The 22,359-nt window shown below is 55.5% G+C and overlaps 1 protein-coding gene across 1 annotated transcript in view; it reads right to left on the bottom strand.

Moving 5' to 3' along the window:
* Positions 1–6,175: 6,175 nt before the first annotated feature.
* The window catches only part of SAP30BP (SAP30 binding protein), a 30,363-nt gene continuing 14,179 nt past the window's right edge, over positions 6,176–22,359 (bottom strand). Inside the window, exons 4-11 of the mRNA XM_049770671.1 lie at positions 14,579–14,621; positions 10,727–10,815; positions 9,370–9,461; positions 8,460–8,520; positions 8,186–8,237; positions 7,341–7,399; positions 6,762–6,846; positions 6,176–6,638 (exon numbers count right to left, since the gene is read on the bottom strand). Of these exons, the coding sequence (XP_049626628.1) occupies positions 6,457–6,638; positions 6,762–6,846; positions 7,341–7,399; positions 8,186–8,237; positions 8,460–8,520; positions 9,370–9,461; positions 10,727–10,815; positions 14,579–14,621 (663 nt within the window). The 3' untranslated portion in view covers positions 6,176–6,456. The remainder of the gene's footprint in view (positions 6,639–6,761; positions 6,847–7,340; positions 7,400–8,185; positions 8,238–8,459; positions 8,521–9,369; positions 9,462–10,726; positions 10,816–14,578; positions 14,622–22,359) is intronic.

The following is a 22,359-nucleotide window of genomic DNA, read 5'->3' as shown; positions in this document are numbered from 1 at the left end:
GCTCAGAAATAGCTCCTGGCCCCATATGGGACGCTGGGATTCGAATCAACCACCTTAGGTCCTGGATCAGCTGCTTACAAGGCAAACTCCACTGTGCTATCTCTCCGGCCCCTAAACCACTTTTTGCTTATCAGTTGTATGTTGGTGAAGGCTGGGGCACACCTGCCTCCTGGCTATTGTAAATCATGCTGCTAACATCACGGAGGTACAAAGTCCTCTTCAGGACACTACTTTTAGTTTTTTTTTTCTTTCAGCTTTTCAGCCAAACGTGGCATTGTTCAGAACTTCTAACTCCGCCACACAAGAATTACGCCTGTCTGTGGTTGAAAACCATATGGGATGCTGGTGATCGAACCCAGGAACCTGCAAAGCAAGTACCCTTTCCACGTGCTACCAGCATGGCCCCTGTGACAGCATATTTGACTGACTCAGTTCTTTTTTTTTGTTTTTGTTTTTTGTGTCACATCTGGCAGTGCTCAGGATTTACTCCTGAGTCTGTGTTCAGAAGTCACTTGCTGGAGCTGGGAAGGTGGCGCTAGAGGTAAGGTGTCTGCCTTGCAAGTGCTAGGACGGACCGCGGTTCGACCCCCCGGTGTCCCATATGGTTCCCCCAAGCCAGGAGCGATTTCTGAGCACATAGCCAGGAGTAACCCCTGAGCGTCAAATGGGTGTGGCCCAAAAAAAGAAAAAAAGAAAAAAAAAGAAGTCGTTTGCTCCTGGCAGGCAAGGGGAACCATATGGGATGCTGGGATTCGAACCACTATCTGTTTGAATCAGCTTCGTGCAAGGCAAATGCCCTACTGCTGTGCTGTCTATCCAGTCCCTGACTCAGTTCTAAGGGGGGGGAATGCAGTTTTTCCTTTCTTTTTTGCACAATTACAACATGCTTGAGCTTCGAGGATTCAGTTTTATTTCCTTTTTGTTTGTTTTTGGGTCACACCCGGTAGTGCTCAGAGGTTCCTCCTGGCACTGCGCTCAGGTATCACTCCTGGCAGTGGTCTGGGGACCTTATGGCACGCTGGGGATTGAACCCGGGTCGGCCACATGCAAGGCAAACACCCTCCTGCTATGCTATCAGGCTCGGGTGACCATATGGGATATGGTGGGATTGAACCCAGTTCGACTGCATGCAAGACTGTGCTATCTTTCCAGCCCCCAATATCTAAATTGTATTGTTTTTGTTTTGTTTTGTTTGTTTTTGGGTCACACCTGGCAGCGCTCAGGGGTTACTCCTGGCTCTACGCTCAGAAATCGCTCCTGGCAGGCTCGGGGGACCATATGGGATGCCGGGATTCGAATCACTGACCTTCTGATTGCAAGGCAAACACCTTCCCTCCACACTATCTCTCCGGCTCCTAAATTTTATTATGTTATTGGACTGTGGGGCCACACCATTCGATGCTCAAGAGTTCCTCCTGGCTCTGCACTCAGGAATTACTCCTGGCAGTACTCAGGGGACCTTTGGGAATGCCAGAGATTAAATCCAGGTTGGCCACGTGCGAGGCAAACGCCCTCTTCGCTGTGCTTTGCTTCAGCCCCAGCCCGATGATCCAGTTTCCAAGTGTGGACACTGGGAGCCAAGAGCTCAGTCTCTGGGCTGCAGGCTCGGAGCTGCTCCAGTGATGAAGATGAAAAGCCCATCTTTGGTTACCCTGGATTTATGCTAATGAGGAGGCGGTGGAGGGTGGGGAGGGGAAGTGGTGCTGGTCGTCAGGGAAACCACCCAGTGAACAGAACTGGGATCTCAGTTCCCCCTCCTGCCTCTACCCCCAACCCCCAGGGATCCATCATCCTGGCCAGGCCAGTGACTTATTTCATGATCCCATCAAAGAGGTTCATCGCAGGAGTTCCCCAGGGTGTGGACCTGAGACACCCTCGCCACTTCCATCTGAGTCCTTTGACAACCCACCCAAGGTGGAGGGGGCAGCTGAGTTTCCGGATACCAAGCCCTGCCGTTGGGAGTGTGGGAAGCAGCTGGCTAAGGGGCCAGTGGAGGTGCTGGGCTGGGGGTATTGTGCAGGCAGCCTAGGGCAGGGGGAGGGAGGGCAGTCAGTGCCAAGCGCTGGGGTGGTTGGCAGGCACAGGGCAGGGGCTCTTCCTCCAGACAATGGTCGCAGCCATTCTTTCCAGATGACACATCTCCCAAACATACACCGACTTGGCCAGCGCCAAATCCCTTCAAAATAGCTTTTTTTTTTTTTTTCCTGTTTTGTTGTTGGGTCATACCTGGCAGTGCTCAGGGGTTACTCCTGGCTCTACACTCAAAAATCGCTTCTGGCAGGCTCAGGGGACCGTATGGGATGCAGGAATCTGAACCACCTTCCTTCTGCATGCAAGGCAAACACCCTACCTCCATGCTATCTCTCTGGCCCCTGGTGTTTGTTTTTGAGCCACACCTGGCAGTGCTCAGGGGTTACTCCCGGTTCTTAGCCCAGAAATGACTCCTGGCAGGCTCAGGGGACCCTATGAGATGCTGGTATTGAACCCAAGTCAGTTATGATAGTCAAATGTCCTCCTGCTAACTCCCTTGTTTGGGTCTTTGGGCTCTACTGAGTGTTGAGGACGGAACCTGGATCAGCTGCCTGGCAGGGGAGTATCTGGCCTGCTGTTCTGCCTCTCTAGCTCCCAAAGCAACTCTTTTGGCTTTTGGAAATGTGCTCAGATCAGATCTGCTTTCTGGAACAAACTCACTCAATGTCCCTCCTTAGACAGCGATTTATAATTTTTTGGTTTTTGGGCTACTCCTGGCTTTGAGCTCAGGAATCTCTCCTGGCAGGCTTGTGAGACCCTATGGATGTTGAAGATCAAACCTGGATTAGTCACTTTCAAAGCAAACGCCCAAGCTGAAGCGATAGCACAATAGTAGGGCATTTGTCTTGCACGAGGATGACCCAGGACAGACCGGGGTTCCATTACTGGCATCCCATATGGTCCCTGAGCCTGCCAGGAGCAATTTCTAATTTCAGAGGCAGGAGAACCCAAGTGCTGCCAGGTGTAGCCCCAAAACTTATCAAAGCAAAAGCCTACTACCAAAGCTCTGGACCTGACCCAGCTATTTCTTGCTCAGGGAGCCTGTTGGTTGCTTCTCTTGGACAACTGGTTCCAGAAGGTGCTGCTGGGGCAGCACTTCCTGCCTGTGCTGGGGTCAAGGCATAAGGCGACAGCACTCACCAACAATCTTGCTCCTTTGTGCAGCTCGGGCCCATCCAGGCTGCCATTGGCCAAAATGCTGGGGTAGTGGTCACATGCCACACACCACGGCCTTTACTTGAAATGTTTTCACCCTTGTTTAGCACATCCTTCGTTTCAGCAGGACCTTGTAGGGTGCCTAAAGTGAAGCCTAAAACCCCACTATGCAGGCAGGTACTTTGGCTGAGTCACCCCAGGCCCTGGAAGCTTGTTTCTGTAAGTAGTGCCAGGGTTCGAATGAGGTGAGGCATGTCCTTGCCTTCACTGGACCACTGCCTCAGCCCCAACAACTATTTTAAATCACGACTGGATACAATTTCAAATTCAACCATAGTTTACTTGTTTGGGAGCCACAAACCAATTTTGCTCAAGGATTATCACTCCTGGTGGGCTCAGGGAACCATAAGGGATGCTGGGACTCAAACATGTAGATCACATGCAAGGAAAATGCCCTCCTTGCTGTCATTTATCTCCTGCTGCTCAGGGATTACTCTGTGCTCAGGAATTACTCCTGGCAGGCCTGGGGACCACATGGGATGCCGGGAATCAGTTATTTATGGTATGCTGGGGATGGAATCCAGGTTGGCCCTCTCCAACGTGCTATTGCTCTAGCCTGTAATTTGCTTTCAATTTTGATTTTATTATTGCATCTTTTGGTGATGCTGGGGTCTAAATTGGGGTTGGCTTCATGCGTGTCAGGGATCACACACCGCACATTCTCTGGCCCCATTAATAGGCATAATTTATTTCATCCATATCTCTGGGGCAACACCTGGCTAATGCTTAGGGCTTATTCCTGGCTCTGCATCCAGGAATTACTACTGGTAGTTTGTATGTAAGGTTATGTACACATGATGTGGAGTTGGAACCTGATTGGCTCTGTGCAAGGAAAACACCCTCCCCTCCTGTGCTATTGCTTACTTTGTGACTTTTTTTTTTTTTTTTTGGTTTTTGGGCCACATCTGGTGGTGCTCAGGGGTTACTCCTGGCTGTCTGCTCAGAAATAGCTCCTGGCAGGCACGGGGGACCATATGGGACACCGGGATTCGAACCAACTACCTTTGGTCCTGGATCGGCTGCTTGCAAGGCAAACACCGCTGTGCTATCTCTCCGGGCCCTACTTTGTGACTTTGAACACTGATAAAGAGGGTGCTGGATGGTAGTACAGTGGGGAGGGCACTTGCCTTGCGTGAGGCTGACCTGGGTTTAATCTCCAGCACCCATAGGATACCCCAAGCCTGCCAGGAGTAATCCCCAAGTGCCATTGGGGTGCAGCCCCACAACCAAACCAAAAATAAAACTTGAGGACAACGGGCTGTTCTGTCTCCTCAAGGAGTGACCATGACACTCCAGGCCAAACTTGGAGCCAGTGTCCCAGTACAAGGTGGTATGCTGCTGCATGATGCCAGGCACCCAGCACTGTGGACCATCTCACACAGGGTGGCCTTGCAGCTGGGGGATGCCACCCCCTTGCCTGGGCTGCTCTGCACAGGAGCCCAGCAGTGGAGGGACATTGGAGGGGCCATTTGCAGGGACCGGGGTACAGGAGGCTGGAGAGAGGCAAGTTGATGTTTGCAAGTGGGGCCTGAGGACTCCAACTCAGAAGTGATTTAGGTGAGGGGAGCTAAGGAGCCACTGGATAGGTGGTAGGCCCACAGGCCTGGGGGTGGCAGGAGCGGGGAAGGGGCCTGGCAGGTTGAGGCCAAGGACACATTCTCCACAGAAGTGGCCACTCCCCATGTCCCTCCTCAGAAGTGGGATTCTGGACTGAAAAACGCTAGAAGACAGAGGTAATTGTCTTGCAGGGGTCCCCAATCTCCCTAGTTGCAGCAGTGACCCTGACCCCTTACTGGGCCCCAGCAGCCCAGGGCCGTGGCATGTCCCCAGGAATGGTGAAGACTCCCTTCCCCACCTCCAGCCTGAATCCCTGAAGGAGATGGGAAACTCTTGATCCAAACTCGCTTCTTAGGCCCAGTGATAGTACAGCGGTATGGCATTTTCCTTGCACATGGCCAACCCCAGATGAACCCCAGTTTGATTATCGGCATTCCATATGGTTGGTCCCTGAGCTTGTCAGGAGCAATTTCTGAGTGCAGAGCCAGAAGGAACCCCTGAGCACCGCCAGGTGTGACCCAACCTCCCTTCAAAAAACACTGCTTCTCCCCTTGCTCCCCTCAAGGCCACCCAGCAACTGGGGGGGCATTGCAGTCTAAGTGTGGGTGAACCGACTGCATGCTGCCTGATGCCTTAGCTGCTGCAGCCTGGACACACCCGAGCCTGCCTGTATGAGGAGGCAGGGGCCATTCCCCAGACCAGCGCAGGTCTTGGATTCCGTGTATCATGCCCTCCTGGCCTGGCTCCAGCCCAAAACAGTCCATTCACCAGGAGCTGGTGGATAGGGGATGGTCCATGCTTCCTGCTGCCCCCTTGCTGGGCCCTTTTGTGGGGGCTGTGTCCCTGATACCCCCAGCCTGGCTTCCTCCCTTCAACACGTGCTTATCCTCCGCAAAGGTGTGAGGACAGGAAGGCAGGGAGACCCCGGCTCATGTGGCTGGCAGTACCCGGGGCAGCTGCAAGACAGTGATAACAGCACCGGAAGGGTGTGGTGCCAGCCCTGAAACCCGGCTCTCACATTCTCTGAGCCCCTCCTGGCATGCAGGACATGATTCACACTGCTGGGCACCGTGTGTCAGGTCCAGCCACTGAGGAGGGCGCACTGCCAAGACCGGGGAGCAGCCAGGAAACAGCCATACTCCCCATCACCTGCAGGGGCTGTGGCTGCTTCTGCCTCAGGCCCGTCACTGCCAAACCCCTGGGCATTGACCTGGCTTCTTCCAGTCCCTGAACATTGAAGAGGGCTGGAAATGCTCAGGGTGATGGCTGGCCTGTGTGTGCAGGAGCCCCAGGCTTCACCGGGCACTGTCTGCCCAGCATCCCTAGGTAGGGTCCCCCGAAACTGCTACCACCTGGGGGGGCCATGAGCTAAAAAAAAAGGAACCTTTAATAGGGCAATAGCCCCCCTTGGCATGTGGCCGCTGTGCCCACACCCTCTCCCCCACGGTGGCCGCATCCTGTCCTGCATCTCCTGCAATGTCACAGGCGGCACATGGGGCACAGCTGGGCAGCAGGTCATGTCCGCAGGGCACCCCCGTTCTCTGTCTCATGTCCTGGTACCCAGAGTGGCAGGCCTGTCGGGGAAGGGAGGGTGTCCGCTGTGTCGGGCCGGCCTGGTCAAGGCTTGGCCGGAGAGATTGTCTGCTGGCTCTGTCACTGCTTGGCCTTTTTGACAATGGTGCCCACGGCCGAGATGACGGTGGTCTTGGAGCCGCTGGCACTGGTGGTGACGGTCACAACGGAGGGCAGCGTGGCGCTGGTGGTGAGGAGGGCCGGCTGTGCGATGGTGGGCACCGGGATGGCTGAGTCCCACTTGCTCTTCCTCTTCTGGGCGTCTGCAGGGAAGGAAGAGGAGCTGGGACATGGGGCGCCTGCAGGAGGTACCTCTCTGGCAGGCCCGGCTGGTAGCCCAAGGATGCCCCTACTTCCTCCTGCCCCGCCCCAGGCTGCCCCCCAACCTGCAACGGTGGTGCTGGCTGTGGCTGTGGCAGTGGCTGTGGCGCTGGTCGTGGTGCCCTTCTTGGTGCCCGTCACAAACTCGATCTGCAGTAGGAGGGAGAAATGGAGGGAGGATGAGGTACAGGGCCCTGTGCTGGGGATGCAACAGGACCTCTTGAAAGGGCAGGTTGGCAGACAGGGAGATGGGGCAAGGGGGTTACAAAGGGTTGGAAGCAGGTGGCTGGGGAGATCAAAGCAGATCCCAGGTCTCTGTCTCTCTCTCTAGCCACAAGGGCGAACCATAGTCTGGTAGTTGGTAGAATGTGGGTCTTTCAGTCCTGACGTGAGGGGCCTCACAAAGGACTCAAGGTTCACTCTGGGCCCAAGGGGGTTCAGCACATCCCCTTTGTGAAAGTTGCACACGGCTGTTGCTGTCTGGGGTGCCCGGACAGGCTGGGTGAGAGGGGTGTATGAGGCAAGTGGTGATCCCCCAGTGTGCTGGGATGTCACGCCAAGAAGTGAGGGAGTAAAAAAAAAAAAAAAAAAGAAGTGAGGGAGTGGCTGGGCAAACCCTCCACACCCCAGGTCCACCTACATACCTTGGTTCGCTCCTTCTTGGCCTTCTCCAGTTTGTCCATCTCGATCTTCTGGGCTTTGGCTAAGATGGAGGGAGAAGTTGTCAGAAAGGCATTGAGGGGCTAGAGCGAGAGCAGAGCAGAGGGAGGGCATTTGCCTTGCATGCAGCCAAACTGGGTTGGATCCCGGCATTCCAAAGGGTTCCCTGAGCTTGCCAGGATCGATTCCTGAGCACAGAACCAGGAGGAACCCCTGAGTATAACAGACCCCAAAACAAAACAAAACAAAACAAAAAAGGAAAGGCAATGAGGGGTAACGGGGCTTGTTTCCCTGCTCCGGGCAGGGCTTCTGCCTGGGACCCCACCTGAGGGCCAAGACCAGCACTGAGTGAGGCTTCTGACTCCCAAACCTGGGGGGAGCGAGCAAGGCAGCGGGTCCAGCCCCCTCTGACGAAGGTCTGCAGTGCCAGGGAGTGTCAGGGACATGCCAGAATGTTCGAGTGAAAGCAAACCAGGCCCTAGAGTGCAGGGTACGGACACGACTAGTGTCCTCTGCAGGCTCTGGGGCTTCCTAGTCTCCCAAAGAGAACCTCAGAGAAAAGGCCGTGTTCTCACAGGCCAAGTGCACACTCAGTGGACACTCCTGGGGGGCCCCAAGTCTCCATACCTGAAGCCTGGGGAGTGGCTGCCGCTGGCCTTGCCATATTGCTTGCTCCTGGCATCAGCCCATTTAATCCTGTAGGGCCTGTCTAATCCTAACTGCCCCACCCCGCAGACGGGGCCTCAGAGACCTCAGAGATCCACAGACGGGGGCCTCAGAGACCCAGAGACCCTAGAAACAGGCCTTCCATAGACCTGCAGCCACCTACCCAAGGCCTCGTAGTAGGAGTCCTCAGTCCAGCCGTGGGGGTCAAACATGTCCTGCAAGACACAGAAGGGCCCTGTCAGTCATTCCAGGCCTGTCCTCATGTCCCAATATGGGTCTCAGGCCTGGTGTCTCTCTGAACTTCCAGGGCTCAGAGGTTACTAGGGTGCAGCCCAGGGGCAGCTCCCTCCAGGTTACAGGAACAGCAACGCAGGTCTCAGGTGGTGCCGGGGTCCATGTTCCCCACCGTCCCAGACCCCCGAACTGTTAGGACCCACCTTCGGGTAATTGGTGCCGAGCTCATCTATCGCACAGAACTGGATCAACTTCTCGTAGATGCTGCAGGGAAAGTGGGGGTCAGCAGGCCTGAAGCAGGGTGTAGGCAAAGCATAAACCCCAGCAAGGTTGCTCTAGGCGAGCTTCTGGGGTGACTGCCAATCCCCACGGACCCTGAAGGAGGCAGGGCCAGAACAAGCTGGTGCAGTCTGGTCATTTGTTTTTCTTTTTTTTTTTTTTTTTTTTTGGTTTTTGGGCCACACCCGGTGGTGCTCAGGGGTTACTCCTGGCTGTCTGCTCAGAAATAGCTCCTGGCAGGCACGGGGGACCATATGGGACACCGGGATTCGAACCAACCACCTTTGGTCCTGGATCGGCTGCTTGCAAGGCAAACACCGCTGTGCTATCTCTCCGGGCCCTGGTCATTTGTTTTTCATTTGGGGCCATACACGGCAGTGCTCAAGGGCTCCTCCTGACTCTGCTCAGTTTATTCCTGGCAGGACCCTAAGGGATACCAGCATCAAATCTGGGTCAGCTGTGTGTAAAGCAAATGCCCTCCCCGCTATGTAATTGCTCTGGCCCCTGATATGGTCTTTTGTTTGTTTTGAGGCTATACCTGGTGGTGCCAGGGCTAACTCCTGGCTCTGTGCTTGGGGTCACTCCTGGTGGGCTCAGGGACCATACGGGGTGCTGGGGATTGAACTGGCTCGGTCTCATGCAAACCACGTGCCCTCCAACTGTGCTATGGCCCACATGTCCAGTCTTACCTCCAGCCTATGATACTGGAAGGGACTGTCACATACAGGCACTCCCCCTCCCCTATCCCTGTTCCCTGAGGCAATGGCAGACCAAGACCAGCTTCCCTAATCCCCCCCCCTCCCCTTGGCACAGTAGAGGAAACTGAGGTGGAACCTGGGGTTGCGGAACTCCTTCTTGCGCTGGATCATGTAGTTCATGTCCATGCCTTCCTTCATCTTCCGCTCGTAAAGCTTCTGGATCTTGTCCTAGGGAGACCAATAGGTCACTTGAGCAGGGACACTGGTGGCGCTGTGCCAAGGACACACTGCCACCTGCTGTCCCCCTGTCCTGCCTGCTGCTGCGATGGGAGTGTGTGGTTGGTTCTGGGCAGGGACTGCTGGCAAGGATGGGGTGGAAACTGAGTGGCTGGGAGACGAGGTGGGCTGTGGGCAGCTCTGACTTGCTCTGAACACGGGGTGTGTCCAGCCAATCTGGGGAGGCCAGATCAGAGCTTTGGGGACCAGCTCATGTTTGGAGGCTCACGACTGGCCAGTGGCTGCCATGCTATGTAACTTCAAGCCCCTTCTGGGTCTCTGCTGGACACAAACCCCTGGACAAGTCACTAGGGCAGCATTAGCAGCACTACCCTGTGGAGGGGATCCCAAACTCAGCTTGGACAGAGCCTTCCGCAGAAGATCCTGGGCTACACAACCCCTATGCCAAGGGGGCACCCATAGAAGGAAGCATCAGAGACAGGGTCTGTGCCCCTCAAGGGTACCACTGTGACTGGGGTTTGGTGGGACACATGGGCTAGCCTGTACCAGGAAGCGTGACAGTAGGTTCCTAGGTTGGGCTCACACCCACCACCTGACCCCCCCCAGCCACACCTGGCAGGGCTGCTCTGAGGGTGGGGCTGGGGGGCACGCTGGCTGGAGGCCAGAAAGGAATATCCCTTCCTGGCAGTCACTGGGTTTATAAACTGGGACTTATTTCTGGCACGTGGGGAACTGTGGGGCGGTGAGTGGCTGAGCAGATGCCTCAAGGAAAAGGGAGGGATTCGCACTGCACCCTAGCCTGGGGTCACCATCTGCTGCTGGCGGGGTGCATGTGTGTGGTCCATGTGCATAGAATGTATCCGTATGTTATGTGTATATATTCCCATGTCCAAGTCTTCCCCTGTGTAAGTTTATGTTCTGTATATCCCTGCATTCATTTGTGTCCCTGTGTGTGTATATGAGTGTTTGTGTCCCCAGGTCTCTATTTCCATGTGTGTCATGTGTGTCCTTGTCTGCCCTTGCCTTGACCGTGTCACTGTCCCCATAGGGGGACAGGGAAAGGCAGAGCAGCTGAGGAAAAGGTGGTCCCAGGTCCTGAGGCCTCCTGAGACAGGGACACAGCAGAGCCTGTACACACGCCAGGCTCAGTCCTTGGAGGCTTCTGGCACTTTCATTCTGGCTGTTGGCATGAGGTCCAGCTGGCTCAGACTCAGCTCGAGGGGGTGGACAGGCAGGTGGGCGGACACTGTGCTCACTTGTAGGTGGTTGGAGCACCGGCCCGGGGGCTCGGGAGGGATCTTGATCTCGTCGGGAGACATGTTCCGCACTCGCTCAGAAAAGGAAGCTGTGGGGATGAGAGAGGAGGGAGACAGAGTAAGTTCTAGGTGGCCCCTCGGAGGGAGGCGTTGCCCCTGCCTCACTGTCCATTCTCCGGCTGTGGCCAGCAGAGCCTGATCACCCCAACACCCGTGGACAGGCCCTTCATATCACGCTGTAACTGAGCCGTGGATTCCTGACACTGTAGAACTGCCTACTGGTGATGGGATTGGGGGCTCTGAACAACGAGCCCATCAATCCCCCTTTGTCAAACTCCTCCTCGGAGCCATAGCTCCGGCTGGGGCAAGACCAGCCCTGCAGAGTCAGTCTCTGGAGTCCGGTTCCCAGCATCTCCTGGCCAGCCCTACTGCCAGACAATGCGCTGTTGTTTGAGCTTCTGCCTGCGTTCCTCAGAACAGTCTCTGAAGGAAGGGACTTACCAGAGGGCAAACAGCAGCCTGGGCAGGGCAGTAGGGGAGAAGCCTGGGCAAGTGGCCATGAACCGGCTGGGCAGGACAATGTGTGTCCCCCCCCCCCAGCCTAAAGGTGGGTTCAGGCCCCTCCGAGAATCTAGAGCACTCAGGCCAACAGGTCTCCACTCATCTCCATGCCAGCCTGACTCCACTAGGCACAGGGCTCCTCTCTGTTCTTTCTGGTGGGGGGGGTCCCCACGAAAAGGCAGCTACAACCCCACCCCCATCCTCAGCTTTAGGAGTTCTGAGAGCTGGAGGCTTCGGGGGCTGGTAGAGAGTGGCCTGGGCCAGGCCAAGCGGGGCTGAGCTGGTCTCCTCCAACAGCCTCCAATACTGAGCGACGGGAGAGCTCTGCCCAGGGGGGCTGGTGTGTGTGTGTGTGTGTGTGTGTGTGTGTGTGTGTGTGTGTGTGAGAGAGAGAGAGAGAGAGAGAGAGAGAGAGAGAGAGAGAGAGAGAGAGAGAGAGAGAGAGAGAGAGAGAGAGAGAGAGAGCGAGTGAGCGCCTGGGACACAGACAAAGGACACCCTTTGGCATTTACCAGGAAAGCCGTTTGGAAAAACAGGGTGTGCCACTGTTGCCAGGGCAACCCAGCCACTCTCAGGGTGACAATGGGGTGGGGTGTGTGGGAGGGCAGGCAGGCGGCCCCTCAGAGCTGGGGGGCCAGGAGCCAGAGAATTCCCATAGGAAGAACCCCAGCAAACACCTCCCACCCACAAAGGCCCCCCCCTTGGCTACAAGCCCTGCTGTTGAACACAGAGGGCTGTCAACTCTGAAGATGCAGATATGACTGCTCAAGCATCGCTTGGTCTTGGGGCACGTTCGTGCCTATGGCAAGTCACCTGCACCCCAGGTCGGCAGACCCGGGAACACCAGCACGCAGAGCCCACTGGTGCCAAGCTCTGAGGTCTGGGAATGTGGCCCCTGTGAGCAGGGAAAACTTTCCTGAACGGAAGGAGAAATGCAGGAAATGAGATAAAAGCTTATCCTGTAGATTGTTATTTAAAAAAAAAAAAAAACAGCAACACAAAAAATCTTTAGAAAATGTCTTTGGGCCCAACCCAGGGGTGTTCAGGAGCCTTATATGGTACTGGGGACGAGCTGGCACGCAAGGTGAGTCCCCTGTGCCAGGTCTTGTACTGAGGAGCAAGGCAGTGCTCATAGTCCCCCCTCCACAAATCCCAGAAAGCGCTAATCTGGGGTGCAGCTGGACCCAACAGTGTCTATTTTCCTGGCATGACATCCTATTGAGAATCCCCCAAGCCAACAACATGCAGAGAACCAGGGTGGGGGCCGAGGGGGATCCTGGGCGGTGCTGAGGTCTCTGGGCACCCGGGAAGGCAGCCACGCTTGGGGTCCAGGGAAGCCCGCGTGATTCACCAGCCCGCTCAGCGCTGGCATCCATAGCTGCCAGGGAGGAATCTGAGCAGGTGCTGTGGTGCCAGGCCCGGGAGCGGCAGGAGGCGGGGCTGCACACAGCAGAGAACCCAGCAGGGTACTGTCTGGGCAGCAGCCAGGCGAATGTGTACTGCCCTGTGGCCACGGCAGGTCTGTGGCCTGTGTGTGGCCCCTAAGCTGGGGGTGATCACCATCCCCTCCCCCATGTACCCTCCCAGCTGCAGCAGGCCAGGTCCAGCCTGGAGGGTCCATTGGTGTACACAGCTGCAAGAAATCTGGGCTTGATCCCTCATCAAAGAAATATGAAAGGCAGGGCCCGGCCAATAGCACAATGGGGAGGGAGCTTGCCTTGCACATGACTGGCATGAGTTCAATCCCTGGCATCCCAGAAGGTCTCCTAAGCACCACCAGGAAGTGGTTCCTGGGTACAGAGCCAGGAGTAACCCCTGAGCATCACTGGATGTGGCCCCCCTCAAAACAAACAAATTCCAAAGAAAACTAGAACCAGGGGCCGGAGTGATAGTACAATGGGTAAGGAGTTTGCCTTGTTTGCAGCAGATCAAGGTTTGATCCCCGGCATCCCATATGGTCCTCTGAGCCTGCAAGGAGTGATTCCTGAGCGCAGAGCCAGTAATAACCTCTGAGGGCCAATAGGTGTGGCCTCCAAACAAACAAAAACCAAAATACCAGAACCAAAATCAACCTCATGCCTAGCACTGTGCTTGGTGATGCCAGGTAAATGCCAGAAACTCTCAGCCTCCCCCCACTGGTCCCCATCATTTGGCATGTTTAGAAACAGCTTCCCTGACACAACCAGGGGAGCTAGTGGCAGGCATTGGGGTGTGTGTGCAGAGCTGGAGGCCAACCCCAAGCTTGGGCCCACACAGACACAACATATGCCAAGGCTGACAAGGCCGATACTCTGTGGGGCAGGGGGACCCCCAGATTCTAATCCACCTACCTGGCCTTCCTAGACCACTGGGGTGGGTCCCCCAAATCTCCTGACACACGACACCACCCACTCTCATGCTATGGAAACTGCATTTCAGCGAAGCTGGTCCCTGGAGGGGGTGGAGGAAGCGTGACAGCAAATGGGGAGGCGTCCTCCCGGGCCCCCAGTTTCTAGGTTACGAACAGCAGGGATGGGGAGAGGAGGTGCCAGTCCAAGGTGCTTTGTCTCTGCTCCTTCTGCCCCATGGCCCCGACATCTAAGGGGCAAATGCTTGGGTTCCAGAGAACCCTTTTGGGGCTGGGAGAAATTCACAGCCACTCATCAGGGACGCAGGATGAAGGCAGGATCCAAGGACAGGGGAGCTGCTCTTGCCAAATATCAGCATGAAGACACCCCATCTCCAGGGGAGGCCTCGCCACCTTTACAAGACCTTGGGCTTTGCCTGTCTGCAGGGTTGCACTAAGGGGCAAAAGGCAGACAGGCCTAGAACACTGTGTGTGTGATTGTGTAAGAGCTCCCACTCCCCTCTTGGCTACAGGCAACTGACCAAAGCCCTCGGGGATGCAGTGGGGGTGCGGTTCTCAATTGGGTCGGCTGGTCCCTTCTCAGAGCAGCCATCGGTACTGCCAAGCACACTGAACTAGAGTCAGGGGTGGGCGACAGGGGGTGTCTCAGTGCAGGGCTGGGCCTGGCTGGACACAGTGGACACTTTGGAGGGTTACAGGCAATTTTGTCTCCTCGGTGACATTCCTGGAGCTAGTTGTGATGTGGGGGCGGGGAGAGAGAGTTTCAGGCCTCTCTGCAGAGGGGCAGGTGGGACAAATACCAGGAGATGAAAGAGCACCGTCTTGCTCTTGTCCTTTTCCCCCTTGTCCCTTTGGAAGGCAACAGAGAGCAACAGCGAGTTCATGAGCAAAGACAGCTCAGGCCCAGCAGCTCCCACACCTGTACGAGATTCCAGTGCACTTACCTACCAACTCCTGGGGGTCCCGTTTCTCGACTTCCGTGTTTTCCTACAGAAGAAGCAGAAACAAGGCAGTGGCTGCGGGTCTGACCCAGCTACCCCTTTCACTGAGAGAACTGGGGTCAGGAACTATGGCCCCACCAGGACCCTGAAAGTTCCCACACTCTCCCTTCCCTCCTCAGTGGACACGGGCCAGGAAACTGCACCCTAGCACTGCGCCAGCCCCACTGAGCGCTGGCTGGCTGCTCCTGGGCGATTTTCTTTGAAGACTTTTTTGGGGGGGGGTCACACCCGGTGGTCCTCAGGGTTCCTCCTGGCTCTGCCCTCAGAAATCAACCCTGGCAGGCTCAGGGACCATAAGGGATGCTGGGAATTGAACCAGAGTCTATCCTGGGTTTGCTGCATGCAAGGCAAATGCCCTACGGCTGTGGTATCTCTCCAGTCCTGAAGATTTTGTTTTTGTTTTTTTGTTTTTGGGTCACACCCGGCAGCGCTCAGGGGTTATTCCTGGCTCTACGCTCAGAAATCGCTCCTCGCAGGCTCGGGAGACCATATGGGATGCCGGGATTTGAACTACCGTCCTGCATGTGAGGCAAATGCTTTACCTCCATGCTATCTCTCCGGCCCCCCTGAAGATTTTTTGTTGTTGATTTTTCGGGCCACACCCATTTGATGCTCAGTGGTTACTCCTGGCTAAGTGCTCAGAAATTGCCCCTGGCTTGGAGGGACAATATGGGACGCCGGGGGATCGAACTGCAGTCGTGATCTTCCCTTGGCTAGCGCTTGCAAGGCAGACACCTTACCTCTAGCACCACCTCGCCAGCCCCTCCTGAAGATTTTTTTTTTGTGGTTTTTGGGCCACACCCGTTTGACACTTGGGGATCGAACTGCAGTCCATCCTACGTAGCGCTTATAAGACAGACATCTTACCTCTAGTGCCACCTTCCCGGCCCCTCCTGAAGATTTTTTTGAGGGAACCACACCCGGCAGCACTCGGGTTCCTCCTGGCTCTACGCAGGAATCATTCCTGACAGACTCGGGGATCGGCTCTGGGTTTATCATATGCAAGGCAAACGCCCTCCCCATTGTGCTATGGCTCTGCTCCCTTTCTTTGGACATTTTTTTTTTTTTTTTGGTTTTTGGGCCACACCCGTTTGACGCTCAAGGGTTACTCCTGGCTATGCGCTCAGAAATTGCCCCTGGCTTGGGGGGACCATATGGGATGCCGGGGGATCGAACCGCGGTCCGTCCTAAGCTAGCGCTTGCAAGGTAGACACCTTACCTCTAGCGCCACCTTCCCGGCCCCTCTTTGGACATTTTTGGTTGAAGCAAAAACAGAAACCAGTTTACTGACGGGCCCCAAGCTCAGCCTCAGAAGCGCCAGTACATAAACAGCTTCTGTTACTCCACTCCATCCTCCCTGCAGATATGTCCCCACTGCCTCCCACCCTTCAGAGACCCTCCCAGTGCCTTGTGCCATTTTCCTGCAAAGACCAAGTAGGGAGTCTTTGCTCTGAGGTACGAGGGGCCACCAGGGATAGTCAGGCCGGACTGTGCTCAGTACGGTGGGCTCCACTCCCTGCCACAGGGAGAGGGGTGAAGTGCTGAAGCGCACCTGGCAGTGTTCAGGGCTCACTCCTGGCAAGACTGCAGAACCATATGGTGTAAGATGACACCCAGCAAAAAAAAAAAAAAAAAAAAAAGGTGACACTGAGCTAGTAACCCAAAATAATGACATTCCCCATCTTCCTCTTTCCCTTAAACCTCTTCCTTTGGTATGTAAAAGCCCACCTGGCAGCCAGAGAGATAGCACAACCATAGGGAGTTTGCCTGGAAAGCAGCCAAGGGTGGTCTCCCGTGCCAGCCAGGAGCGATTTCTGAGCAGAGAGCCAGGAGTACACCATAGTGCCCAAAACAAAACAAAACAAAACAAAAAAACCCACCTGGATCTAACTTCACCCTGCCCAGTCTAGTTGAATTTTGTACTGGGTTTAATAAAAGAGCAGTTCTGGCTTTTGGCTGAGAGAGATGAGGCAACTGCCTAGACTCTCTCCTGGCTTGGCTTATTAATGATTCATCATCATTATTATTGTTATTTATTAAGCAAGCAGTTATTATTATTGATATTATTAATTATATTATTTATTAATAAACTGGGTTCGTTTATTAATTCTTTACCACCACCCTGCTTCTTCAGACCCTTCTGCCTGGGACTACATAGAGATATGGTGCCTGGGTGGCCTCATAACTTGTGGCATTTATTTTACAATATGGGGTGTCCAGGACCAAACCAGGGAGGGCTGCATGCAAGACAGCACCCTCCCTGCTGTGCTGTCCTTCCGGCCCCTCCAGAAAGCGCCTCATCAGTCACTTTCCTAGACCGGGAGATCCCTCTCACTTCTGGGGTCCCAAGCCCCTCACATAGAATGTGTGTGTGTGTGTGTGTGTGTGTGTGTGTGTGTGTGCGTGCGTGTGTGTGTGACACATCTGGCTGCTTCTGTCCCTCACTTGTCTGGGACAACCCCTGCCCATCCCCCAGTGCTCAGTGTGACTCTGGGATGGGCCCTGACCCTGCCTTCAGCATATCCCCTTCATTTGACTCGACGCTGGGCACAGAGGTGGGGCATGGCTAGACGGTGGAGGAGTCAGTGAGGGGGGAGGGCATAAGGGAGACTGAAGGGTCCTGTGCCCACCCTGCTGTAGGAAGCTGATGGCACCATGCTGAAGGGCGAAGGCCTGTCTATTCCTACTGCACCCCAGGGAGCTTTCCAGGCCACCATCCCAGGAAACAGCTGCCCCACAGGCCCAGCAGCTGGGGTGAGGCTGCTGTTTTCCTGAGACCTCTTGGCTGTCCAGTCTCCTGCTCTGTCAAGGGGCCAAGTGATGAGAAGCCACCACAGGGGCCGGAGCAGCAGCAGGCCCTGTCTTGCACAGAGGCTGATATAGGTGTTTTTTGTTTTGCCTTTTTTTGGGGTCACACCCGGCAGTGCTCAGGGGACCATATTGGATGCTGGGATTTGAACCACTATCCTTTTGCATGAAAGGCAAACGCCCAACATCCATGCTATCTCTCCAGACCCTAGGTGTTTTGTTTTTTTTTTTATAACTTTTTCATTTATTCATTTTTGGTTTTTGGGTCACATCCTGTGGCGCTCAGGGTTTATTTCTGGCTCTGCGCTCAGAAATCACTCCTGGCAGGCATGGGAGACCATATGGGATAAAGGGATTCGAACCACCATCCATCCTGAATAGGCTGCTTGCAAGGCAAACACCCTAGCACTGTGCTATCTCTCCGGCCCCCCTGCCATCCAGATTTGATCTGCCACCCCATTAAGTACCCTGAGCATTGCCAGGAGTGATTCCTGAGCACAGAACCAGGGACCAGCCCTGAGTAACCCAAGCATTGCTGGGTATGTCCCCCACAAAAGCCCCAGCAGCCATCTCCGTGTAGAGGTGCGGAACACACGGAGCCCCCAGGACTTGCAGGCACTGACTCCTCAGGTCAAAGGCAAGCCTCCGGGGTCTGAGAGATAGCATGGAGGTAAGGTGTTTGCCTTTCATGCAGAAGGTCATCTGTTTGAATCCTGGTGTCCCATATGGTTCCCCCCCCACCCCACCCCCACCCCCGTGCCTGCCAGGAGCAACCCCTGAGCACTGCCGGGTGTGACCCCCCCCCCAAAAAAAAAGTCAAACCTCCACCAGAAGAAGCTCTGAGGTACTGTGAGACCTCCCCCTCCCCAGTTCCTACTTCACCCCAATTGAGGTATGCCTCAGCTGCTGCTGGGAGACAACCCAGGCAGACCCTGTTGCACACACTCTGCCAGCGTGAGATGCAGGTCCAAGGCCCAGCCCCACACAGCCAAGCAACCCTGGGTACGGCCCCAACCCCCTTCCTGGAAGATAGACGGGAACACAGCCAGGCGGCTTCCCAGGGTGTGAAACCTCCTTTCTAGGCTGGTTTCCTTTTCCTCAGGGTGTGAGCAACCCCCCTGCCGCCCATGACACCAGGCAAGCCCAGCCTTCATGCCACACCCCAGCTGCACTTGGGTTTTGCTGTTTTCCTGTGGTGGTGCCAGGGATGGACCCAGGCGGCTGCTTTATCCTGGGCTGCAGCCTGACAGGGAGAGGCAGACCCTGGCTGAGTCCCTGCAGACTCAGGAGCCTGAGGAGGAGGGAAACAAAGCGGCTCCAGAAGGAGTTATGATTGGGGGTGTATCATTCATTCATCACCTGCCTGGCCTCCACTCCAGCCAGGAACTGGCTCCCCGAACCTCATCCAAGGCCCAGTGTCCAAAGTGAGCCTCACTCCAGGATGCCCTGAGCCTCTGCCACCTCCTGCTGTCTTCTAGATCTTTTCCTCTGGGCAAGGAGTTTGTGGACTAACCACACCATTGTGCCCACCAGAAAACTCTGCCTGGCATGAGTTCCTGGGTCACCCCCCCACCCTACCCCCCAGGGATCCCTTTGGTCTACAGCAGGCCCCGCCTCCATCAGAATGTCTCCAGGTGGCCTCCTCAGCAACCCTAAAATGCACAACACCCTGACTGATGGCCGTCACCTCAGGCTGGTTCTGGAGTGGGTATGGGGGGCTACACCCCTTCCCTGCAGGATTTGAGAAGCCAAAGTCCCTTTGAGGGAGACAGGAGCAAGCCTGGCAGAGGCAACTCCAGGGCACCTGCTCTGATAAAGGGCTGAACCTGTCCCAAAGGCTGTTCGGGACAAAGGGAAAAAGAAAAGGCAGGATTTCCAGTGCTCTATCTCTTCCTTCACCTTGCAAGGGAGCTGCTGCATACTTGCTCTACACAAGACAAACGCAGGGCATAGCCCGTGGATGAGATAGGTGTGGGTGTGGGTATCGTGAGAACTCACAGTGAGCAAGCATCTTGGAGCACTCCAGAAGTCAGGGGCACCTCATTCTCCCACATTGGGTGGAGCCCCCCAAAGGAGCCTGGGAGAGGAAGCTGCCTTTTCTTTTCTTTTTGTTTGGATTGTTGGGCCACACCCAGAAGCCACAGAGGTTACTCCTGGCTCTGTGCTCAGAAATCACTCCTGGTAGGCTTGGGGAACCATAGGGGATGCTGGGGATCCAACCCACGCTATCCTGGCTTGGCCACATGCAAGCCCCCCACCCTACTACTGCTCCAGCCCAAAGCTGCCTTTTCTTTGCTGGTTTTTGGTTTTGGGGTCGTACTCAGAGGTTCACAGGGCTTCCTTGTGATCTGGGATGCCGGGTTAGAACCTGGTCTACTGTGTTCGAGGCAAACACATTCTCTGCTGTACTGATGTAAAGGAAAAGTTTCCCCTGGGTTTGCTAACTGCCCTGATCACCTACCCCCCTTCACAATTCTGGGAACTTAAATTTCCCCTGAGTTTCCTGACTGCCCTGATCACTCACCCCCCTTCACAATTGTGGGAACGTGTAGACCCAGTTATAGTTTAACTTTCTTTCTGTTCCTACATGGTTTTAACCTGGTCATGTTAACCCTGTAAGCTTGCACCTGCACCTTGCAAAAATATGATTAAGCAAATGCCAGATGTCATGTACTTCCTAAAGCAAATCAATCTACTGTACCTTTCTATTGTTTGAAATACTATATACAGCTTGTAAGCTCATGGCTCAGGGCTGGCAGTTTCTGGCTTATGTTGGATTCTAGCACAGCCCCTGCATGCTTGTAAGAAAATAAACCCCCTGTTTTTGCATGAGACTGTGGTCTTGGTGTCTTTGAACGGCGCATCATTCTCCTGGACTTAACACTATGTCTTCAGCTCTTCTAGTCTACTTTCACTTTTGGGTGTGTCTGGTGGCGGTACTTAGGGTTTACTTCCGACTGTGCTCAGGGATCACTCCTGGCAGTACTCGGGGGACTCCATAGGAGTGTGCTGGGGCTCGAACCCAATACTACTTCATGCAACGTGGCGTACTCTCTTGACCACCTCTCTGACACAGACAAGAGCCATATTGGGCGGAACAGCAAAGAGAAATTCTGGAATGTTTCCTCTAAGTGTCTCTAAGGCATAATCTGATGGTGATTGGAGGGCGCAGTGGGAGGCCTGACCCCAGTTCCTGCAGGGTGTGGGGTGGAGAAAGGGCCACAGTTAGGATGCCATGCTCGGGGCCTGTGGCCAGTCTCCGGGAAAAGCAGCTCCTCTAACCGTCCCAGGGGCTCCCCTGACAGCCTCCTTCAGGCCACTCCCAACCTCTCACAGGTACCAGAGTCCAGCCCCAGAGGTGGAGCTGGGCAGCACCCCTGCCTTGGACAGAACAGCATGGCCAGAGGCCAAGAAGATACAGGAAGGAAACATGGGGATATGCTGGAGCAAGGAGCCAAGTATGCCTGTGTCCCAAAGCCCAGACCCCCCAAGTCCCAGGCCTCCCAACCATTGCTCTGAGCACCTCTTGCCAAGGCCGGGTAGAGGGTCCTGAGAACGGGCAGGGCTAGCAGAAAGAATGGCGGGAGCGCTGTGCAGGAAACAGTCCCTGATCCTAGTCAGGACAACGCCCTGGGCCCAATCCTGTCAGGGCATGTCTTGGGTGCTGGACACCCCCAGAGGGGAGCGCTGCACCCCAGGACAGGCACTGCTTCCTAGCCTGGGCCTATGCTGGGTGGAGATGCCTGGCCACACCTTGGGAGTCATGCTTGGCATCCAATGCCCCAGGGGCAGGTGGGGCTGCAGGGTTTTGGGCAGGGGTACCCAGGGCAAAAAGTGTGCTGGGTCCCTGGGGCGAGTGAGCACAGGATGAGATGGGGCCTCTGGGGCATGGGGTACAGGACCTTGGCCGACAGACCCCAGGACCCTTCCAGACCTCCCCAGAGATGGTATTGACTTGGGGCTGTGACCAGGAGGTGGATGAAGGCTGGTGCTTGCCTCCAGGCCCTGTGGCTCTGTCCCAGGCATCACAACACAAAGAAGCCGGCTCGAGGCCCTGCCTCTGAGGGAGGCACAGACGTGCCAGACGGTGCCAGGGAGGTGCAGGGACTGCTCAAACACCACACAGACAAGTCCCAGCGTAAAGGGCCAAGTGGGTGGTGCACAAAACAGCCAGGGGCTGGGGCTTGCACTATGTCGGGTCCCCACGTCAGTCCTGCCACATCCCCTGGCGCACCCCATTCCTGGCACAGCAAGGATTATGGAAGAGGGCTGGATAATCAAACCAAAGGACAGAATCCTCAGAACCTCATTCCCTGAAGGTGCCCCAGGTGAGTAAGGCCACATTGCAGGCCCTGAGGCAGACATTTCCTTCAGTGAGTAAAGAGAGGTAAAGTCCAAACTGGCCGCACCCTGCCCAGGAAGTGGGTCCCTGATCCTCCAGCCTGCAGCCTGGGGCCTACAACTCCCCATTACTCATCCCTAGGGGCTCAGCTACTCCCCCAGAATGCGGAAGCTAGAATGTGGAAGCCTTGAGCAGGGCAGGCAGTGATTTCAGCAGAGGCCCCAGAGCCACAGACAGGGGGATCCCAGGGCTGGAGCTCCAGGTTGGTGCTCACCTCGGGGCAGCAGGGGATGAGGGCCCTATTTCTAGCCCCTAACTCAGAGCCTCAGAGTCAGGACTGAGTCTGTGTGGTGGGAAGGGTAGCCGGACCCTGCTTCTGAACTAGGGGATACCAGCTCAGTACAGAGATTTAGTGTAACTCAGAAGAAAAGCTTCCAAAGCTTGAACCCACTAAGCTTTCTCCCTCCCTCTCTCCCTCTCTGTTTTGCTCTTGGCCTGCCAGGAGCGATTTCTGTGCGCAGAGCCAAGAGGAACCCCTGAGAGCCGCTGGGTGTGGCCCAAAAAAGAAAGAAAG

Source organism: Suncus etruscus, chromosome 1 (assembly GCF_024139225.1).
Source record: "Suncus etruscus isolate mSunEtr1 chromosome 1, mSunEtr1.pri.cur, whole genome shotgun sequence".
Classification (NCBI taxonomy): Eukaryota; Metazoa; Chordata; class Mammalia; order Eulipotyphla; family Soricidae; genus Suncus; species Suncus etruscus.
The sequence above is the reverse complement of the archived record's forward strand: the minus strand, read 5'-3'. Positions and strand labels throughout refer to the sequence as shown.